At 41.1% G+C, this 21556-nt stretch overlaps 1 protein-coding gene across 1 annotated transcript in view; it reads right to left on the minus strand.

Annotated features, from left to right (window-relative positions):
- Positions 1 to 21556, minus strand: part of RANBP9 (RAN binding protein 9) — an 88349-nt gene that overhangs the window by 6887 nt on the left and 59906 nt on the right. The window contains exons 6-12 of the mRNA XM_032341133.1: positions 18061 to 18245; positions 15200 to 15312; positions 13794 to 13902; positions 12029 to 12219; positions 10755 to 10899; positions 6941 to 7062; positions 5170 to 5321 (exon numbers count right to left, since the gene is read on the minus strand). Coding sequence (XP_032197024.1) covers positions 5170 to 5321; positions 6941 to 7062; positions 10755 to 10899; positions 12029 to 12219; positions 13794 to 13902; positions 15200 to 15312; positions 18061 to 18245 — 1017 coding nt within the window. The remainder of the gene's footprint in view (positions 1 to 5169; positions 5322 to 6940; positions 7063 to 10754; positions 10900 to 12028; positions 12220 to 13793; positions 13903 to 15199; positions 15313 to 18060; positions 18246 to 21556) is intronic.

Here is a 21556-nt window from a genome sequence, read left to right on the forward strand (position 1 = left end):
CATTTTTCAAGTACACTGAGGAGTTGCCTAGGAACCACTGGTATATGAAAACCTTTAAGCACGAGACTACCCCGTTGGGGCTACAGACCCAGACATGCTACCAGAAAGAAATGGTGCACTCCCTAATCTCAAACCCAGACCATCCTTGTGTTCACACCTTCCTTAGTATTTAAAACAAAACCTCGTGGAAGAAGATGGCGATCCTGTGTCAGGCACTAACACTGGGTGCAGTCACTCTGTAAGCCCGAACATGGACGGACTCATTGTATCTTCACAATAACCTTAGGACGGGAATACTGTTGTGCCCCACTTAGAAGCAAACCGAGGCCCAGAGAGTTTGAGAGCACACAGCTGGTGCAGAAGTCACTTAGAAGATGTGGTTTCTTTAAATTGCCGCTCTAAATACTAGGACAAAAAAAGTCCAAAATTTTGCTCTACTATTTTCAGTACAGTGGAAAACAGTATTGCACAAAGCTGCCAGACACTTGGGCCCTAGCGGGCGATCACCAGGGAGGGCCGCCACTGCTTCGAGAACCCCCACGGTCTTAGAGGAAAGTCAGGCACGTAAATAAACAACGTGCGGTGCGCCGCTTATTAACAGAGTATGTTGTGTCACGTGACCTAATCCCAGAAAGAGCCCCAAGCTCCATGGAAACAGGCTGAGAGAAAGGCAGGCCTGGATGGAACCACAGGTAAGGGGTTCGAGCCCAAAATGCCTCTAAGTCACACCTAAAAAGCTTGAATCTTTTTCCAATATGGCAGTGGAGTTTTTTGTTTTTTGTTTTTTTAAGGATTCTATTTATTTATTTGACAGAGATCACAGGTAGGCATGAGACAGGCAGAGAGAGGGGGAAGCAGGCTCCACTGAGCAGAGAGCCCGATGCAGGGCTCGATCCCAAGATCCTGAGATCATAATCTGAGCTAAAGACAGAGGCTTAACCCACTGAGCCACCCAGGGCCCCATGGCAATGGGAGTTTTAAATCAAGGATTGACATGGATAAAACTGAACTTTAGAAATATCACGCAGCAACACTAAAGAACAAAGCTTGGAAGTCAGGCGAAGCTGTAAGAAAGAAAAAAAAAACCTTAAAAGGAGGAAAAAAAAAAAAAAAAAACGGTTTACACCACCAGGTTCCCTGAATATCTATTTTATCTTTCTTTACAAAGGGAATGAAGTCAGGGTAGCAACATTAATGTTTTAAATCCTGCAGTAAAACAACTGAGGGTGAAGTTCTGGTGACCAAAGAAATGCAAATGAGTGATGTTAAGGTCTGATGTGGAACCCACTAGAGTAGAAGAATCCAGTAGTGCCTCTGGCACTTTCCTTTTCTACTGCTGGTAAGCCGGGAGAGGTTTCTGGAAAGCAATACAGCAATACACAGCAAAGCCACAATAATCCTATCCTTTGACCCAATCATTCTATTTCTAGGACTTTCTTCCAGCGTTACAATTTTAGGGAAGAAACAAAGACACATGTATAAAGGCGTTCACTACAGCGCTGGAATAAAAGCAAAAAGTCTAACAGAGCAGAGCTTACAGGAACCAACCTGGCAGCACTGAAGAGCAGTACCCGGCCACTTAAAATAACTGAAGGCACAGAAACTGGAAATAAGCGTTTAGGGCTGTAAACAGAAACAATACCAAACAGCACAACTACAATCACTCGGTAAAATACACGCACACGGGGTTTAAGGCACAAAACTGAAAATATCTTTGAACTATCATGGGATGAGGGGTTACTTTTTATTTCAGAAGAACAGGTCTCTGTGGGAAGAATTTCGGAGGCCAGTGTGACACCAGTTAGGTAGGATTCTCAAACTGTACTTACAGTTGGCTTAAAATCTGTAGCAGTTTCTAAACAGGGTGAGTCCAAATTGTTCTATTTTTGCTTCGGTTGCCAGCTGGGGCTGCTCGATCCTGCTGGCCTCGGCCCCGCTGCCATGCCTGGCGGCCCTGCCGCGGTTCCCTCAAGGGTGGCGGAACCCATGCAGGGGGCGGTCTGGGAAGCCGCGGGCGGGCAGGCGTCGGCAGGTGAGAAAGCGGGGGAGCCTGGGCAGGGGCGCTCCTGCCCCGGGTTCAGTGCGCACCAGGCCCACTCCGCCAGGACTCAGGCCCAGTGGAACGCGAGGGGCCTCCCGGGAAAGTATTCGGGGACTCTTACCTCTGCATTTAAACAAATCTTGCTCTATGCACGTGATTCAGATATCTACGCAGATCCACACACAATGAAAGATAAAAAACACCCACTACGATCACGCGTGCCCTGAAGTGAAAAATGAAAGGAAAAGGAAAAAGAGAAATTTCTAAACCTTCTGAACTGCGGTAAAGAAACTGCGTGTTGTCCTCGAATCCTCTAGCTGCTCTCCTGGGGCTTCCAAGCTGGATCAGTGAGCTTAAACCCCTGTGCATCAAGGGGAGCTGCGGGAGGGGAAGGATAGCGCGCAGGATATTGAGGAAGTCTCTTGAAGCAGCTGGCATCTGCCTCGAAGTCAGAAGTGCAAAATCAAAGCCATCCACATTCTTTAGATGAAGAAGATGAATTACATCTTCACATAATCCAACATATAATCAAGGACTCTCTTCGAGAAGAGGCCACTGATGCCATTTTGGGAGCTCTGGGCACACTGGAACCCAAGTCAGTCAGCTGATGAAGTGAAAGCCTGCATTTTCCAAAGACACGAGAGAAATCCCAGTCCCTCGTCGTGTGCCTTTAGCATGAAGTTTGAACAAAAAAACCGTCAGATGACCTAGTGTTAAAAAGTGTATGAAATCCTAAAAACATTTCGTATCTCCAAGTCTCCCCTAAAACAAGAGCGCTCCCAGGACCCTCCAGAGACACCGGGGTCCCGTTGGGGACCCTCTCAGGATGTCTTGTAAGTTCCGAACTGCTTTCATAAGGAAACGAAGATACCTTGTCTCGTCTCGCTCTCACACTCCCGCACCCACGCGGTGGAGGGTTTCCAGAGGCTCCCGGCGCGGACATACCGGGAGCGGGAGAACGCAGCTTACCCTCCAACATACCCAGCGTTTCAAGAGACGCGTACAAATATAAAGCACTGCCACTGGCCTTAGTTTTTGAAAGTTATTTTTCATAAAAATATCCAATGGATTTATGATTGTCAATAGACATTACAGTTAAAATTACTAGTATGATAAAAATAAATACCACTCACAGGAACAAAACTCTTTTGAGTAATCATCATTAAATAGCTAGGTGCCACCTGCATTAGATACAGTTAAAGGGCGAGGAACGAAGACCCACTCTGGCCTCAAGGAATTCTTCATCTCAGAGGGCAAATGTGGACAGCCATTTCCCTAATACATGGATGTCTGAGTTTTATTCATTTTGTGTTCTTTAAACTCCAGTATAATTAGAGTCACATTAGTTTCAGGTGTACGTTAACACAAGCTTGAACAACCCTATGTGTTCTCAGTCCTCATCACGTTAAGTGCGCTCTCCACCCCCATCCCTGTTTCCCGCCCCCACCTCCCCTCTGTTCTCTGTAGTGAACAGCCCTTTATCCTTTCTTTGTTCGTTTGTTTCGGTCCTTGAATTCCACATAGGAGTTCTGTGACTGACTTCACTCCGCATTATACCCTCTAAGTCCGTCCATGTTGTCACAAATGGCAGAATTTCATTCTTTTTTAAGGCTGAGTAACATTCCACTGTGTGTATATATATAAATAACACAAATATATAAACACACACAGAGCACATCTTTATTCACTGGTCTACCAGGGACACCTGGGCTGCTTCCATAATGTAGCGATTGTAAATGCCACTAAGTAAACACAGGGGTGCATGTATCTTCCTGAATTACTGTTTTCACAGTTTTTGGGTAAATACTCAGCAGTGGAATAACTGAATTATATGGTAGTTGTATTTTCCTTTTTGGGGACCCCTCCAAACTGTCTCCCACAGTAGCTGCACCAGTTTGCAGTCCCAAATCAAAAAATGATTTGAACATTTTAAATAAAAAATTGTTTAAATTACATATTCCACTGATTTTCTTTTACTTAGCATAAAAACCGTAATTTAACCCCCGTTTCTGGCTGAGGCCACCCCCCACCCCCCCCCCCCCCCACTGGAAACAGCAGGTGGGCTGTCCGGCGCATGTGCAGGGAAGCCACCGCCCCTCCCGCCTGGGCCACTGGTGCTGTAGGTAAGGGGCTCCTTATTCGCTCTGAGGCTAAGCAGGTATGCTCCGTCTATACAGCAGGTGCCACACCAAGGCCACAGCACAAGAGGCCGTTGCCTGTCTGCTGCCCTCATGCCAGGCGTGGTGCTACCAGGCAGTGCTGGCTGGCGCGCTAAGTCTCAGTCTGGGGCAGGCAAGGGCGGCCCTGGCTTTGCTCTTTCCCACCAAACCCAGGCATGGGCTCAGGGCCACCGCTCGCATCTCCCCTTTGTCCTTTGGACTTCTTACAGAACATTCCAGAGAAACTATTTACAAGGAATCAACTCTGAGCCCAACCTATTGCTAATGCAGGATTACCAAAGAAAGAAAGAAAAAGAAAAAAATCACAATGGTTAGGTTAATGTTCCACAGATTCAAAGGGCTATTGGGACTTTAAGAGTTAAAAAAAAAAAGAAGTCTTCTAAAGAATCTTAACATCCCTACAACGGACTGCAATGCTGACTTAAGGCAGGGGAAAACTCATCCATCTGCAACCGATCTGTAAAACTGGCTGACATCCTAAAGTGCTGACATTTTATCCATCTTGCCATCCACCCATCACACACATCAATCCAGAAGAGTTCTGAAAGTGTATCTCAACACCCCCCCCACCCCCTGTTTTGAAAGATGACCCAAGGCCGCAGCAATCGCCATCAGAAAGCAATCGCCATCAGAACGGACACCCTGCAGGAGACATTCAAGGCGCTGCAGCCCTGCGTGGTGTTTGCAGAAATAAAAATAATCTCAAATTTATATCTTTCCCAGCAAACCCACACCTCTACCAACTCTGCCAATTTTATAGCCGAGAAAACAGAACCAGACAAGTAAGTCAAGAGAGGGTAAACAGTGTGGACAGGTGGCAAGCGGGGATGTAATCTGCATTAGTTACTGGAAGTCCGAATGGAATTCCTAGCATGACTCAGTGTTTCACAAAATGACAATTGAATTCCTTTGACACGTTTCTAATTTTTCAAGGAAAAACAAATCTACCTTCAACATTTTTTTATTCGCTGTGTTCTTGCCACACTCTCTCCTCAGCTGTTCGCTCATGGCCTGCAGCTCTCTTCCGAAGTGAATCATCCTCTCTATGGCGGCCTGACTTCCTCCACACAACTGGCGTCTTAACTGACTCGAATCAACTTCTGTAAGCGAAACAAACGAGTATTTTACTACCTTAATAAATGGAATACAATGAAGAAATGAACATAAATTGCTTATAACAGTCTGTACATTTCATTTAGGAACCACTACCTAATAGTTTATCTAAACACATGGCTTTATTTTAATTCAGTGTGAAACGCTGCAGCTAAAAGGTCTACTTCCTCTAAGTCTCAAGAATCTAGGCTCCAAAACCCAGCACACAGCTGAAAGTCAGGTGACAACCTTCCTGTGCAGTGGGCACCTAGGGTATCAGGGAAAGGTTTATGAGAAGTTAAGCACAAATCTCTAACACGACATTAAGCAGCATTAAGAAGAAAGGAACAAAGTCAGTAACTGCCTCTCAGGCTACTCTGACCAAACAGAGATGGAATGATAGGGTGCCTCTTGACTAAAAGCTGAATGACTCCAAAGAAACACAGAAGACACCATGTTATCGAAAGGGTTAATCACATACTTTTACAAAATAACTGTATGGTATTGGTGGGCACCAAGCACTGATCAGTAATGTAACTGTACGGATGACTAATGATGACAATGGTTAACATTTACCGAGCACTTACTTCGTGCTGATTAGCTTTCCACAGATTGTCTTATTTCATCTGCACAATGACCTGCACGCGTTGTTGTTATTACTGTACCCATTTTACAGATGAAGAAACTGAGGCACTGAGCTCTTAAGTAACCTGTCCAAGGTTACACAGCTAGTAAGTGGCAGTTTCAGAATTTGAATCCAGGTCCTCTAGCTCTAGAGCCCCTGTTCCTAAATCACTGTGCTTAAATTACTCTCTGAATGTTGAAGCCGTTGGTATCTGACACAGGAAAACGAGGCTGCCTTTTAAATTAAACCCCTTGCCTGAGAAAATGAATTCTTTGTTGAACACATAATCCTCAACAACAATCCTCAATACAGACCTTTTGACATCAAAACAGTCAGAAATCTAATGTTGCCATGCAATTCAGACAAATAAGAATGTTGAGGCTCCCAACAAAATTTCATTCTCCAACTGATGGGAGAGTTTGCCAATGGTTTAACTTTGTGGCACGATTTACTTACACAAGTTATTAACAAAACAGAACTATATATGCTAATGTGCTTTCAGTCACATCATTTTTGGACATAGGGAGGAGAAGGTCGGTCACACGTAAGAACCTACCAAGTGCCCGGCACCGAACTATGCATAAGGCACGTACATTCACATTAAATCCACACAAGAAATTGTCTGATTAGAATTTATAAAATCATTTCTACCCATCTGGCCTTTACTGGTTACACTGAAGTAAGTATAAAACCTGTTCACACCTCCAGCCCCAAACATGCTACAGAACAGTAAACACTATCAAGAGTGCGGCTGCATTAATAGCAGCACTGAAGTCAGGGAAACCATCTCGCTCAGAAAACTGAGAAGCGCCTCTGCTCCTCGAGCAGCCCACGTCCAAGGGACGCTTTGGGTAATATGTACTATATGTACGATTGTCAAATCCAATGGCACATACATCTTAAAATCTGAGTTATGCTCATCAGCTGGGAATCAATACAAGTAAAAACATAACCTTGTAGTCATCATTTTTTATTAAAAATGTAAGAAATATCACTGCAGACCCATTTCGGTGTCACAATCTTCCATTTCGTGGTCATGTTTAGAGCTACCGTTTAGGAAACCATTGGATGAAGTCTCTCCAACCCCATTGGAGTAGTGCTCTGTTTCCATGTCTACATCATTACTGGAAATGAAAAAAACAAACCTAATTTTAGAGATTGCATACTTGTAGCTTAGTTTAAAATAAATTACTACTTACTACATACAGCCTGCTTATATACTGACTTCATAATACAAGGCGATAGCAATCTGTAAAAAAAGGTGTTTAGTTCAATCTTGAACGTCTTCAAAGCCAGTATGTAGCTTGCCCTTAACAAATTTGTACTTCTGGATGGGGAAGGGGAAAAGGGTATGTCCTAAAATGTAGGGGTTTTCTGACTTTCTAGCAGTATGGACAAACTTTTTCACATACTTCCCGCGATTTTACCGACTCAGTTCTGCACTTCATTTTTTGCTCACTGATGAGCCCTTGCCCCAAGATCCCCCACCAAGACCCTGCTGCGTTGGTTTCCAGCATTCAGGGAAAATGGGGGGGGGCAGGGGGGAGGCGACTTCATTCTCAAACTATTCCCGGGTCCCGCTTCACCTCTTTGCTGCCCTCATAATCCTCTCTCCTAAGACGATTTCTTCTTCAATGGTCACTTTCTAGCATCTGTCCTCGCGGCTCAGAAACAGCCTCCCACAGAAGTAAACGAGGACTTGGAAAAGCGCTCTGTCTGGTCCTCTCAGACCTTGTCGGCACCCAACATGATTTTCCTCCCATGGGCTTTCTTTCTTGTTTAAGAATCTGCCAAACCTTAATTTTAAAAATGCCACTTTGGATACGCAGGCTGCTCCTTTCACTTGCGTCTCCTTTCCTGACAACAGCGCGGTGCCAGTCCCCGCATGTGGGCACGCTGCCGCCGCTGCCGCGTCCCCCCACCCACCCCGACCCACCCCTGCACTCTAAGCACGACAAACACCTATTCTCAAAGATTTCTCCAATGAAAATCTACATAAGGATTCCACAGTCCAGAAGGACACACTTGTTGAAAATACAGCAAATACATTAAACTGTACTTTTCTCATTTAAAAAGCAACGTATATTCATTTGTGGGGTAAAAAAGCAACACCGAATGCAGATGAGCAAAAAGCACTCTGCGCATGAGGCCACCAGACACAACCACAGGCAACACCTCGGGGACAGCAGGCGAGGTGAAGTGTGTGCGCGTGAGAGTGCGGCTTCTATCAGCAACACACGTCAGGGGAAAAGACACCGATCTAGGGAGAACGGGGCAATGGGCCCAGGATTCCTCCATCAGTCAGAAACACTTGTTTACTTTTTTTTTTTTTTTAAAGTAGGCTCCTCGCCCAACACGAAGCCCAAAGCGGGCTCAGCCCAGAGCCGAGATCAGGAGTCGGATGCTCAACTGACTGAGCCAGCCAGGCGCCCTGGTTTACTCTATCCTGACGAACTTTGGGAATGGGTAAGACAAATAAAATTTTAGAGAGAATAATGTTTAATTTAATGGAAATTCTTAAGATCATAGTTTTTAGCCATCTTAATAAATATACTAAACTTTTTTTTTCCTTTTTTGACAAAACAATGTAGTATATGGGAGGGAGTCCTTCATTTGAAACCCATTTAAGAAGAGCTTTAGAGCGTGCTTTGTGTTCGGGAGAAGCAGTCTCTGCCCTTCCGGGGTGAACAGAGGATCAGCACTCAGATGGTGAAAGTTAATTACAAGGAGTGACGCAACACTGAGTGGGGACATAATCGAGGAAATCATCCTTCAAGGGTAATAAAGGGACTGAGTTTTATAGCCCGCTGGATCAGATGTGGGGGGGGGGTAGGGAGCAGCGTTTCAGATGGGCAGAGGGTAGAGTGCAGTATAATGCAAAAAGCACAAGTCTGGGAGTCAGAAATCCTGGGAAGTAGTCACGGTTCTGAAACTTACTAGCCCCTGATTATCGAAACTGACCCCCACAGAAGTCATTTGCACTTCTGGTGTTCAGCTCTACATCTGTAAAATGGTTTTAACAGTTAATACCATCTTCGCCTACTTTGCAATCCCACTGTAAGGACGACTTTACCACCTATAAATGTAACTGTTTAGTAGTTTAAAGCAGTTAAAATTTTTTTTTTTTAAGATTTTATTTATTTGACAGACAGAGATCACAAGTAGGCAGAGAGGCAGGCACAGAGAGAGAAGGAAGCAGGCTCCCGCTGAGCAGAGAGACCAATGCGGGGCTCGATCCCAGGACCCTGAGATCACGACCTGCGCCTAAGGCAGAGGCTTTAACCCACTGAGCCACCCAGGTGCCCCAGTAGTTCAAAGTATTTTAAAAGCTTCCTTTCCTCTGTGTCACCAAACCCTTCCAGTGAGCATGCTGCCCTGAACTCAGGTGGTAACAGGTGTCTTTAGCAACTTCCTGCCATGAAGAGTATTTAAGAGACTAAGCATGAACTGCCCGCAGTCCTGCCCCCAGACAAGGACAGACCCTTCTACCAACAATATAGGACAGACGTGCTATATAGGACGGTAAGACCTAAAGGAAAAGTCTTAACTTCCTCCATTTCCATGCATAATTTTGATTACAACCCAGTCTCCTAATCTTCTGTTTTCTAGTACGTCATTGCTCCTGTGAAAGGCTACCCTAATCTCCTCTGCCCGAGATGGCCGTTTTTTCCACCACTCTACCCATACCACTTCTGCGGACGCCCCCCTGCAGCCCCACCACCCAACACCATCCCTTCGGTAAGTCGAGAGAGAAGGTGGGTATTCTGATTACTCTCCCAAATCACAAATACAGGTTTTTATACCTACGCCTCTCTCCAGAATCATCTTTCCATTAAGATTCCATGTGAGAAAGTTTTGCACTGATGAACATTCCCCCCCCCGCCCCGCAAGCACTGCGACCAATCAATTCAGGTAATGAGACCAAACCAACAACAGAATGATAAAATCTACCCGTGATTTTTTTTAATCTGTATTATTTTTATCATTCCACTAGTCCTGAACCAAAGTGAATTCAGATGCTGGATGATCCGGGCAGGCTGACCTCGTAAGAGCTTGCTCTCATACACTCGTATCCAAATGGTAACATTCCACGAACCTTCAGGTCCAGGAATCTGGACGGATGCAACTGAGCGGATGCAGGATTTTAGCAGAGTCAAACAGACATCCCTTCTCTCAAAGCTCTGGGAAGTCAGAGACCACGCCTAGCAGAATGTTTGACACCCAACAGGTCCTCAATACCACGCTCATGCTGGATGTTTATTACTAAATGACTTAAGGTCCATCTGCTGCTATAAGCAAGCTCTCTAAACACAGGCTTTCAGAAAAGATTCTTCACAAAGTTATTTGGAACCCAGGAAACATTCTATACATTTACACCAAAAAAAAAAAAAAAAAAAAAAAAAAAACCCACACAGAGAAAAAAATAGTTGTCAATGTATCTTATGTTACTTCTGGAGAGTAAACAGACCACTGTGACTTCACTGGGAAATATAAGAACAGCATCTATGTGACCATCTGTAGAGGCCAGTGCCATCAGGAAAACCAGAAGAAGGCAGAGCCCAGAGCGGATTCTTACAGTCCCAGCAGGTGGAGGAGGGAACGCAGAGTCAGAGCAAGGACCAAAGGAAGGAGGCTGCACGCACACGGGGAGTGAAAAGCTCTGGGGAACTTACTGCCCGCCCTTGTATTCTCTGGGGCTTGGGAACTCCCAGGCCCTATTATGGACCATATAATTCAATTTTTCTAAATTATTAAAAATGATGACACTTACACGCAGGTTGCTTATAGTAATGCAAAAGCTAGGGAGATCACGTACCTGGTGAAGTTATTAACTTGCTGTGATCGGGACATGTTTATACTGTTTAGTTCTGGTACATTCAAATTGGATGACTGGTGTTTACTATGGCAATATGACTGATGTGCTTTATTTGATATTACACCATTACTACAACTTTCAAAACCTGGAAACAAAGAAAAAGATGCATGAACACAGAAACACACACTAAATTAAGTTGTAAACAATGTACCCACATTCTGGTCTTGCACTTAAAACTTTCACAATGTAGGAGAGTCGATGCATTACTTAAACAGTAAACAAACAACTTCTCTGAAAGGACACAAGGCTATTAACTGTGGGCTGTAATTACTATCTTCCTTAACATTCACTGAAGGCTTACCTATGGATCTTATTTAATCCCCACAACCCCCCAGGAGGGCAGGGTTCTCATCACGCCCATCTAACATATAAATACACCGAAGCTAAGACGTTCTCCGCATCTGAGACAGTGTATGGGCTTGGAGACAGACGGTGGCGAAGGATACAAACCCGAGAATCACGGGCATGTGTGGGACGGCGAGGTCAGTAAAATGAGAGGCACTAACGGAGAAAGCTATGTGCCAATGGAGGAAAAGCAAAGGGGTTATTCCTCTATGAAAGGAAAAGAAATGATTCTTTTCAGAAAGCAGAACACACAGAGACCGGAGAATCCCTTGGGAAGAACGGGAATGAGAGACACAAGCAAAGAAAGACGACTAAGAAAAACCGGAAACAAACCTAGAGAAGTGATGTCATATATGACAAAAAAGGAGAGAACTGTCATTAAGAAAACACCAAAAGCCTGAAGACAGAAGACCAGGGAGCCCGTAAAGGGGCAGGAGGAAAAGAACGGGGCAGAGCAGACCCTCACCCGGCCGGCAGGGAGCGGATGAGAAAGCAGGCAGCCGAGCGAGGCAGGGTGACGGGCGGACTACAGCTACCACCACCGCGGCACCCCCTTCCCACGTTTCCACTTCATCAGGAACGCACGGTGACCTTCTAGCTTCACTGAACGTCTATGACTTCATCTCCAAAGACAACTCAGATGCTGGCCTATGTTATGAAGATCTGCCTTCTTCACGTTACCTTCCTGGTACTAAAAACATCCATCTGATCCACTCACCATTTGTCTTCCAGAACATCGTGAGATCAAGTATGCCTGCGTGCAAGACGGCTAGGTGCAAACACCCAGATTTTTAAACATTTTAAATTTTGGTTCAAAAGCACAAAGAAGGGTAAAAACTTGTAAGTTCTGTCGTAACACTGAGTCTCACCAGAAAAATGTGCAGTACTTCCTTTGCCTGATGCTAAGTTGTGGATGTTCATCCCGTGGCTGGGGCTCATGCTTGGACTACTGAAAGGTCGAGGACTAACGGGGTAACTGTCTTGAGATTTCGGACTTCGGCCCCCCAGACACCGTACTTCGCTATCTGTACCATTCACCATTTCTATAAACTGACGCACTCTAAAAAAAAAACAAAAGATAAACTGACTTTATTTTCAAACAGTTTAGTTAGTACAACAGATTTCTGAGACGAAATATTTTTAAAAACTGTATTTATCACTAAGTACGGCCTTTCCATTGTATACTAAAAATATTACCTGTGGTTTCATATACTGTACTGCTTAAATCTGAAATTTTCCAGAAAAATCAGAGTGTAAAGCAAAAGACATTGTATCTCCTTTATTCAAGAGTTACCGAGAAAATGACAATCTCTCTGTAGTATAATAAAATCAATATGGACTTCATTTCTGAAGTTAAAAATAACTTGATCAAATAATATTTGCACCTGATAGCAAGTCAAATAGTACGTAAGAACAGGATGTGCTTTCCTGGACATATGACACAAAGAGCCCTGCTCCCCACTGTTCCTCATTCCTAGGTCCTTTTGCAACTTCTTCACCAAAATGGGCCACACTTAAAATTTTACTCTAAAGCAAAATAATTCTAACATTTGGCTTACAAAGGGTTTCTGATACTTAGAAGACAGGAAATATTAAGCTTAATAACACCTAAATTTCAAAATAATAAAGATTCAGAAAGACCAACAAAAAAAGCCACATTACGATGGCTGTTATTTTAAAAAAAAAAAAGAGGCAGAAGATAAGGTGTTGACAAGGATGTGGAAAAACTGAAACTCTTTTAGGCTGTTGGTGAGGCTGTAAAATGGTGCGGGGCTATTCAATTCTAAGGATTAATGTCCTCAAAAAATTAAATACAGATTTATCATACGGTTCAACAATTCCATTTCTGGGTATACACCCCGAAGAACTGGAAACAGGCACTCCAACAGGTATGTGTACACCCGGTTCATGGCAGCACGATTCACGACCACCAGAGTGGAAGCAACCCAAACGTCTATCAGTCAGCCTTCGGAATGAACGCAATTCTGACATATGCTACATATGGATGAATTCTGAGGACATTTTGCTAAGAGGAACAAGCCAGTAACAAAGAACAAATATGTTGTGATTTCACTTAGGTGAGGTATCAGGGCAGTCAAATTCAATTTCATAGAGAGAGAAAGTAAAATGGTGGTTGCTAGGAGCTGTGGGCAGGGTGAAATGGGAAGTCCGTGTCTCCGTTTGGGATGACGACAAAAGTTCTGGAGATGGACGGCTGGTGAGGACTGCGGAACAGTGTGACTGTACTTAATGCTACAGAACTGCCACGTAAAACTGGCAAATTTATGTTATGTATATTTTACCACAATTTTCCAAAATTACACTGACTTACAATAAGGTACTTTGTGGGAAGAGAAACAGATAATCCATCTTCTAAAGAAGATTTTAACACTTTTGAATATATAGCTAGCGTAACAGAAGAGCAAACAGAGCAAAAGATATCATCTGCTTATAACCCCCAACACAGGGTTTTTTTTTAAATCATCTATTACTTAAATGCGCTATATTACAAAATTATATTAATACCTGAAACAAGGTGAAACAAAGATTAAAACTATTAAAACATGAAAATAATTCTGATTATATATAACACACACACACACACAATGTAGTAACTTTTTATTAAAAACTCACTTTAATGTGAAAAGGAGATTAGGATTTCTTTCAAGTAAACTTGGGTATAACTGTTGTGTTGTTTCAATGGCTTCTCCCATTCTTCCTGCTAACACCAATTTCTGAATTCCTAGTTAGAGAAAGCAAGCAAGAGATCAATTTTTTTAGGAGTAGTAACATAAACTTAAGAGGGCCGTCAAAAAAAAAAAGGTAAAAAAATACTTTAAATAAATTATTGCAATTAAGTTCCATTTCTTTTTCTAAAATCATAGTTTCTATTGGGCAATCAAGGAGAGATTTTGGACATAATAAAAAACTAGAAATATTAGGTATTTCATAAACTATTTTTAAATATCACAAACTAATATACAAGTAATACAGGAAAAATACCTGTTAAGATGTACTGAGGTACTAGACACTGTGTTTACAGCCTACAAGGTGGTGCCGGCCTCAGAATACTGTTCCCAATCTCATCAAGTTACACACACTAAAAATATGTACAGCTTTTAGTATGTCAATCATACCTCAATAAAGTGTTTTTTTTTTTTTAAGACCATAGCAAACATTAGAGAAAATATTCAAAATGTCTTATCAAATATGTAACATTCTGCCCCCAGTATTATGAGAATGCTAGCCTTTGAGTAAAATCTGAATTCAACATTCACTGAGTGCTCCCTGGGTGTCGGATGATTTGCCAAAACCAGACGATGAGTACACAGAAAGAGTACACGATCATCTCCTGTTTGTCAGAGCTCGGTTACATAGTGAGACCCGCAGGCAAGCATACGATTAGTGACCACACAATGGAATCGGTGCTAAAGCAAGTTTCAAGCATCCTGACTTCACCCATCCTGCTGTGTTTTGATGCCTGTCCTCTCACCAGGCCACACTCGGCCCGACGGACTAACGCCCACAGCGAGAGGGTAAAAAACTGCGGCAGAGCCACATGCGGACTCGCCCCCACCAGCACGGGCTCTGGCTCTGGCTCTGGCCACAGGCCCGGGGACTGAAGCAGGAAAAACTTAAGATCAATGCTATCTTTAGACAACAACTGGAATAATGCAAAGATTTACATTTCTTTCAAATATTATCTGCACTAATATCTAGTCATGGCACTACTTTACCAACTAAAAAAAAAAAAAAAAAAAAAAAAAGTGTTTAACGATCTATCTCCTAGATTGGTAAACATTTCTTATACAACTTTCTCCAAAATTGTATCTTTCCATATCCAGAATGCTAACACAGTCTTATGTGAGTTTTTTGTAAGGTGATCTTCAAAAATGTCAATGAAAATAAATTTCAGAGGCATCAATTTTAAGTTAGTATATTTGAAATTTTTTAACTTAAAAAATAAAATTTCTAAAAGTCAATACAACCAAACCTATAATCTGAAAACAAGTATTATCCATGCACCACAGGGTCCTTACTTTGTCTATTCTTAATGGAAGCTAATTCTTCTAGAACGGTCTGGTCTGTAGATCTGGCAAAGGCCTCTGCTGTGGCACAGTACCCATGGTGGACTAAGTAAGATGAAACCATTCTTAAAATAAAAAGAAGAAACACACATCTTTTAGTCAAGAGAATACAGGCTTCATACTACAATTTATATAAAACAAGATCTACTCTTCTATTACAAAACCAACCTATTCCCTTTAAAATAAGGCTTTAGGAACCTCAACTATAAAATTACAAAAAAAAAATAATATTGTTCTGGTCATGTAGTATGTCCAAAAAGAGAACTGCCAACGCCAGGCTACCAGCACTCTCCGGAAGAATGACTGTCACTGGAGGAGAGTCACGGACAGACTCTTGATTCTTGGCTGCCCCTATCCCTGGCTGCTTTCCTGTGACTTCCCAGCCTCATATTCAACCCTACTAACCATAACTTCTATTTCATCTTTATTGTACGACCTATCCCAGTGAAGTGCTGGCATTTTATAAAGTACAACGATTTTTAAGTAGCAGATGAACTCTGCGTGTCATGGAGTTCAACTCCTTTCTTTACTCATCAGTCACATGAGATGGGATCTACCGGCCGTGAACACAAGAAATACTAACGTGAACACGAGAGAGGATCTTTCAGAACGAGGCCTATGTGGGTGATAATACTAATCAACGAGAAACTACCCCTTCTCATCTCAATCAGTATCACGGTACGTGAGAGATTATTGTACATCACTGGACATGAAAGTATGACTCCCATGGAAGCGCCACGCTTCCAGAGAACACAGTTTTCTAAAATGTCATCAAGTGGTCAAAACACCTTGATATCTAACTACAAAAGGTGAGAAACAGTATGACTCAACAATATTAACCCAAATATTCAACTCCTAAACCTGCCTCCCTCTGGCATGACTGAGGACCTACCAGAGAGTGGCAGGAAGCAGTGATTCAGGAGAGAGGGATCGGGGGCAGAGGGGAAAATCTCCAAGAAACAGATTTTTCATTTTATTTCATCTAACTGGTCAAATTAGGTTTAAAAGGGTAGGGAAGAGCTTTTTAAAAATGGACTTCCTAGGAGGTCATGGTGAGAGTCAATTTTATAAAGAATGGGGTGGGGATGGGAGACTGCACTGGACTCTGGCTACAGAATGAAGAGAAATGATGTTTCTTCTACTACTGCCCTGCTGTGATGCTCAGCGGTGACCATTTTTAAAGCACGAAAGGGATGTGACCCTGGGAGAGCAACTCATCCGAGCTCTAACTCATGGTAATAACTTTTAAAATGACTGTCAGCCGGACTTTGCTCTCCTGTCAACTGTGCAGGCAAAAAATACCAGTGCACAGGTTGTGCACTACCAGATAATCGCTCCTGGGAAGAAGCATGTTTTCAGAATCATCATCGTATCTTCCAATCATTATCGCCTCCAAAAGACACAGACAAAAACTTTTATTATATCTTTAAATGTACAACTGTTCAAAGCAATTACACAGATATTTAAGACGAACTGTCAGACTACCGCTCTCTGGAAGTCTCTGCTCTTTTCTTGGGTGAGACAACAGCAGTGGAAATGACTACTTACAGTTACTGGTACTTACTTACTTTTTAAGTCTGTACTATTTCAAGCTTTATTAAGAGTTACCATTTAGTGCTACAGACAGCCAGGAGTCATCTCCAGCCTACTGGCAAAGGTATAGTCTATAAAGTTGACTGTCACAGGACTTATACTTTCCTGACTTCCAATCCAATGAAATTCTACTTTTTCATAAAGAATGAGTTGAGATAAAGGTTGTTCATTTTACGGTATACCTTTATGGACACCCACTGTTTGCTCTGCTGCTACCCAGCTGATTCTGCACCACTGTTATCATGGAATCTGTGAAGTGTTTATCCTACTTTTAGGAATCCTCACTCCATATTCCTAACTCTTTGATCTTATTTCTTTTGCTGCCTCTTAAATGTCTAATAATAACACGTAAAAGTAAATTACATTAAAAATAATTAGTAAGATTTTTTAAAACTCCTTCAATTGGAGGCTTCTGGTCAGATTTTCCAATTTAGAATAGGGCCCAACTATAACCTCCCTGAATCTACATGAAAATTAATAAACAGATTTAGCAAAAACGGGACAGGGATCCTAATAAGCAAAAATAGTTGACATTACTTCTAAAAGAGTAAACAATTCACTGGAAAAAAAAAATGAGTCAAATCTTGAAATACAAAATGTTCATACCAAGTCTGTATTCCAATACATTAACTACACCATTATTTTGATGCTTATTCTTACTGTGTAGTATTTCTTTATCCTCATCCATATCAGAACTACTGCTGAACACAGCCAAGTTCATACCCAAAAACCCACAGCTCCTGAATTACACAATCTAAATTATCTTCCTGAATTTATCTTTTGGATCAGCACTATTTCAAGAGAATCAACTGACCTATGGAAAGCATTAACTCCAATTACTAAGGATAGCAAATCAATCAACCTAAGCGATCTAGTGTCACTTTATTTCCTCCACTAAATTCGTATGTCAGACTAAAATATAATTTTTTATGTGTCACCAAATATAAAATGATTTTTTAATTGTTTAAGTAGCGTGAACTGCTTTTCATAGCGATTAAAAGATAATCAATATATTAAAATTATTAGGATATACAAAAAATAATTTTTAAGAAGAGTAAATTACTTTTTCCAGAGATCTAAGTATAATCAATGATACACTAAGATTATTAGGATATAAAATTAGATTAAAAAGCTTCAGTAAATATTCTTTTATGCTGAAAGAATGTTTTATAAGAAATATATTTTAGAATAATAACATCCATTCAAATTTCTTCACTTACTTTTGTATCATGGTTTGCCATTCGCCTTCCCGATCTCCAATAGGAAACCGGTCTATCTGTGCCTGTATTTTGGTTCTCCACTCTCGCATGTAGTCTTCTATGTCAAACACGAAAGGATGCTGCCCAAAATTGGCATCGACGACTTCTCCTGGTGTTTGGAGCCCCACGGTAGGATATAAATTTGGCTGTAAGACAACACACTCCACTAGCATCTATCTATCCTTTTTATATTAAAGACATATTCATTCTTTCACGAATGCTATTTTTAAAGTAACAGAATACAATTTACTTCTTGAGTAATTTAAAACTGCAATCAAAACCAATAGAGAAAGAAATACGATCTAAATACAATTAAAAGGAAATCATCCAAATACAAATGATCATTTGTATTTGGTAATTCTGTAATCTAAAAATTCCAATTTTTACAGAATCTAAAATATTCTGTAATCTAAAAATAGATTACAGGCTGGATGAAAAACACCACTTCCTATGCTGTGATTATTAAGAAAAAATATGAAACAACCTAAGCCACTTATTTTGTTTATTCAGAGGCGTGTGGTATTACACCTACCTATAATGAACAAAAACACAAATCTTGCTCTTCAGAACAGGTCATATAATAGTTACAAAGATTAAAATCTAAATACATAACTCAAACCTATCTTTCTATATATATGTATGATGCATGTCTAGAAATGGCATGTGAGGACCAGTTACCCCAGAAGTACAATCCTAACTGCGCACACACTACTTTTAAGTTTCCTAACTTCATTCCTCTGTACATCTGGCACGCCATTAGGAAGAGGCAGTGGTCTATGTAATTCTAAGCTAAACACAGTGCCACTGAGAGTGGGGGTTCTCCTTATAAAAACAAATGACTCAAATGCACATATTTTTGGAGTTGCGAAGAATTTAAATATTCAGATTCACAGAGGAATACATCCAGATATACTCCAAGATTTTGAGGCTAGACAATCAAGTTTAACAGCTTCAAGTACACAAAAAATACGCAAGGTCTTTTGGCTCTATTACTATTTGTTATACCTAAAGTGGGCATGAGCTACTGAATGTCTACTGAACAGCAGGGCTTAAGCATCAACATAATCCTGGGAAATAATCACTGTTTGAATTATAGAGATAAAGAAATTGAGGACTGGGGGTCATTAACTTGCCCTGGGTCTAGACTGGAACACAGATTTATCGAACACCAGATCTAAGTTTAGTTTTCCTTCCTACAAACTCCAAATCCTACTTCAATCACCACTCACTGTATTTACACCTTATTTCTTTGCTATAATGGTTCTTACAAATATTTTCAGTACAAAATCAGGTAGAGACTGAGAGGGGATAATTTGGATGTAACAGTAAGATGCTCAGATTTCACAGCAAAAAGTTAAGAGGATGTATTTAGAAACAACTGATCACTCAAGCCACCAGAATCAGAAACAAAAGGAATACTGTGTCAAAATACTGAGAAACAGAACCGCACTGGATTTGGGAAAGAAATGGTAATGCAGTGTACGCAGATGTACTGATTCTTAATCAACAAAACTAGCAAGTTCTTACAATTTGAGCTGGAAACAAGTGCGAGACTTTCTCATTACACCACCGAGAAAAGAGACCTAAAGAGTGGGAGGGATTTATCCAAAAGCACACAACCTTTTTTTACCTTCTTCTTCTTCTTTTTTTTTAAAGATTTTATCCATCTGTTTGGCAAGGAGAGACAGTGAGAGAGGGAATACAGGCAGGGGAAGTGGCAGAGGGAGAAGCAGGCCTCCCATGGAGCAAGGAGCCAGATGTGGGGCTCGATTCCCGGACGCTGGGATCAAGACCCGAGCCTAACCAACTGAGCCACCCAGGCGCCAAAAAGCACACAACTTCTTCATGACAGACATAAAGCAATTAATGTAAGCCTCACCATTTCTAGCACATTTCTATTCTTTCCATTAAATAAATATTTATTTATTTAATTTAATTATTAATAAATATTTATTTATTTAATAAATTAAACAAATATCTTAATAAAGATAACACCGAATGCAAGGCAATCCTGTTTGTTAAGCAGAATTTATAATTCTGATATTCAGCATTGCCCAAAGATGCTTTAGAAATATTTTGTTTGCCTGGGTGGCTCCGTCGGCTAAGTGTCTGCCTTCGGCTCTGATCTCTCAGGGTCCTGGGATGGAGCCCTCTGTTCGTACTCTGCTCAGCAGCAAGCCTCCTTCCTCCCTCTCTGTGCTCTCTCTCTCCCTAATAAATAAAATCTTTAAAAAAGATGTTTTGTTTGCTAATCTAAATTTTCCCAACAAATTCAAGAACGTAATCATAACACTATAAAAGATAATCGACATTCAGGAACAGTGATAAAATTGTGCCATTAAAAAAGTGTAAAACGTTCCTGTGACAAAACATGCCATAAATGTCAAGACAAACGGACTTTATAGCAAAAACCCTGTTGCACATATGAGAAAAGATCAACATTCTCAGTGCAAACAATATTTTCACAATTGGACAAAGATTAACAAGCCAACTCAAATTTTTTTTTTAAGTGGTGATGGGTATACGGGCAATTTGCAGAAGAAATATAAAATGTCAATGAAAATATGAAGAGACACTTAACCTCATTCAATTTCCTAAAATACAAATCAAAACAAGAAGAGTGTTTTTTTGCACATTAGATTAAGATTTAAAAGACTGAAAATACCCAATGTTGACTGAAGGTTGAGACAATAAGCCCTCTCAGCCACTATACACAGAAATGTAAACTGATAATATTTCAAGAAAGAAATTTGGCCAAGTCTATTAAAACTGACAAAACAATTTCACGTGTAAGAATGAAATCCAACAGAAAAACAATGTGCAAAGATATACCAACTGCAGCATTATTTTTATGGCAAAATATTAAAAAGAATGCCCACTCACAGGTGGTATTACCCACCAAACTCACTGAAACTCAGACTCTAATAAGATATACCATCATTTTACGTTGAAGAAAACACACTGCCTACTAAATCTGACAGGCCAGAGGGCCTAAGATGCACCCCCATTTCATGTCAAAATAGGAACGATGTGCATCTCAGAAGTTGCGGTAGTGCATCATACAATAAGATACTATAAAAAATAAGAGTAAAAAATCTGTATACTGACAGAGAAAGATGTCCTATATATTACTAAATGAAGAAAGCAAGCTAGAGACTACATAAACTATGACTCTACCTTTTCTGTAAACATTTAAATAATAGACAGACTGGTTAATACAAGTTTAAAAACAGACCTGGAAAGATCTACACTCAAGTCAACAGAGCCATCTAAACAGGCTGGGATTATGAGAAACTTCTCTTTTGTACATTTCTGTATTTATAAACATTTATTATCAGTATTTCAATACTTAACACTATATATAACTTCTGTAATCAGGAAAACTCAGTAAGAAACTGGGCGTGGTAAAGCTAGCTGGGGTCAATGAAAAGTAAGTGTATTTTTATACTACTTACTC

The sequence above is a fragment of the Mustela erminea genome, chromosome 4, assembly GCF_009829155.1.
Source record: "Mustela erminea isolate mMusErm1 chromosome 4, mMusErm1.Pri, whole genome shotgun sequence".
Taxonomy (NCBI): domain Eukaryota; kingdom Metazoa; phylum Chordata; class Mammalia; order Carnivora; family Mustelidae; genus Mustela; species Mustela erminea.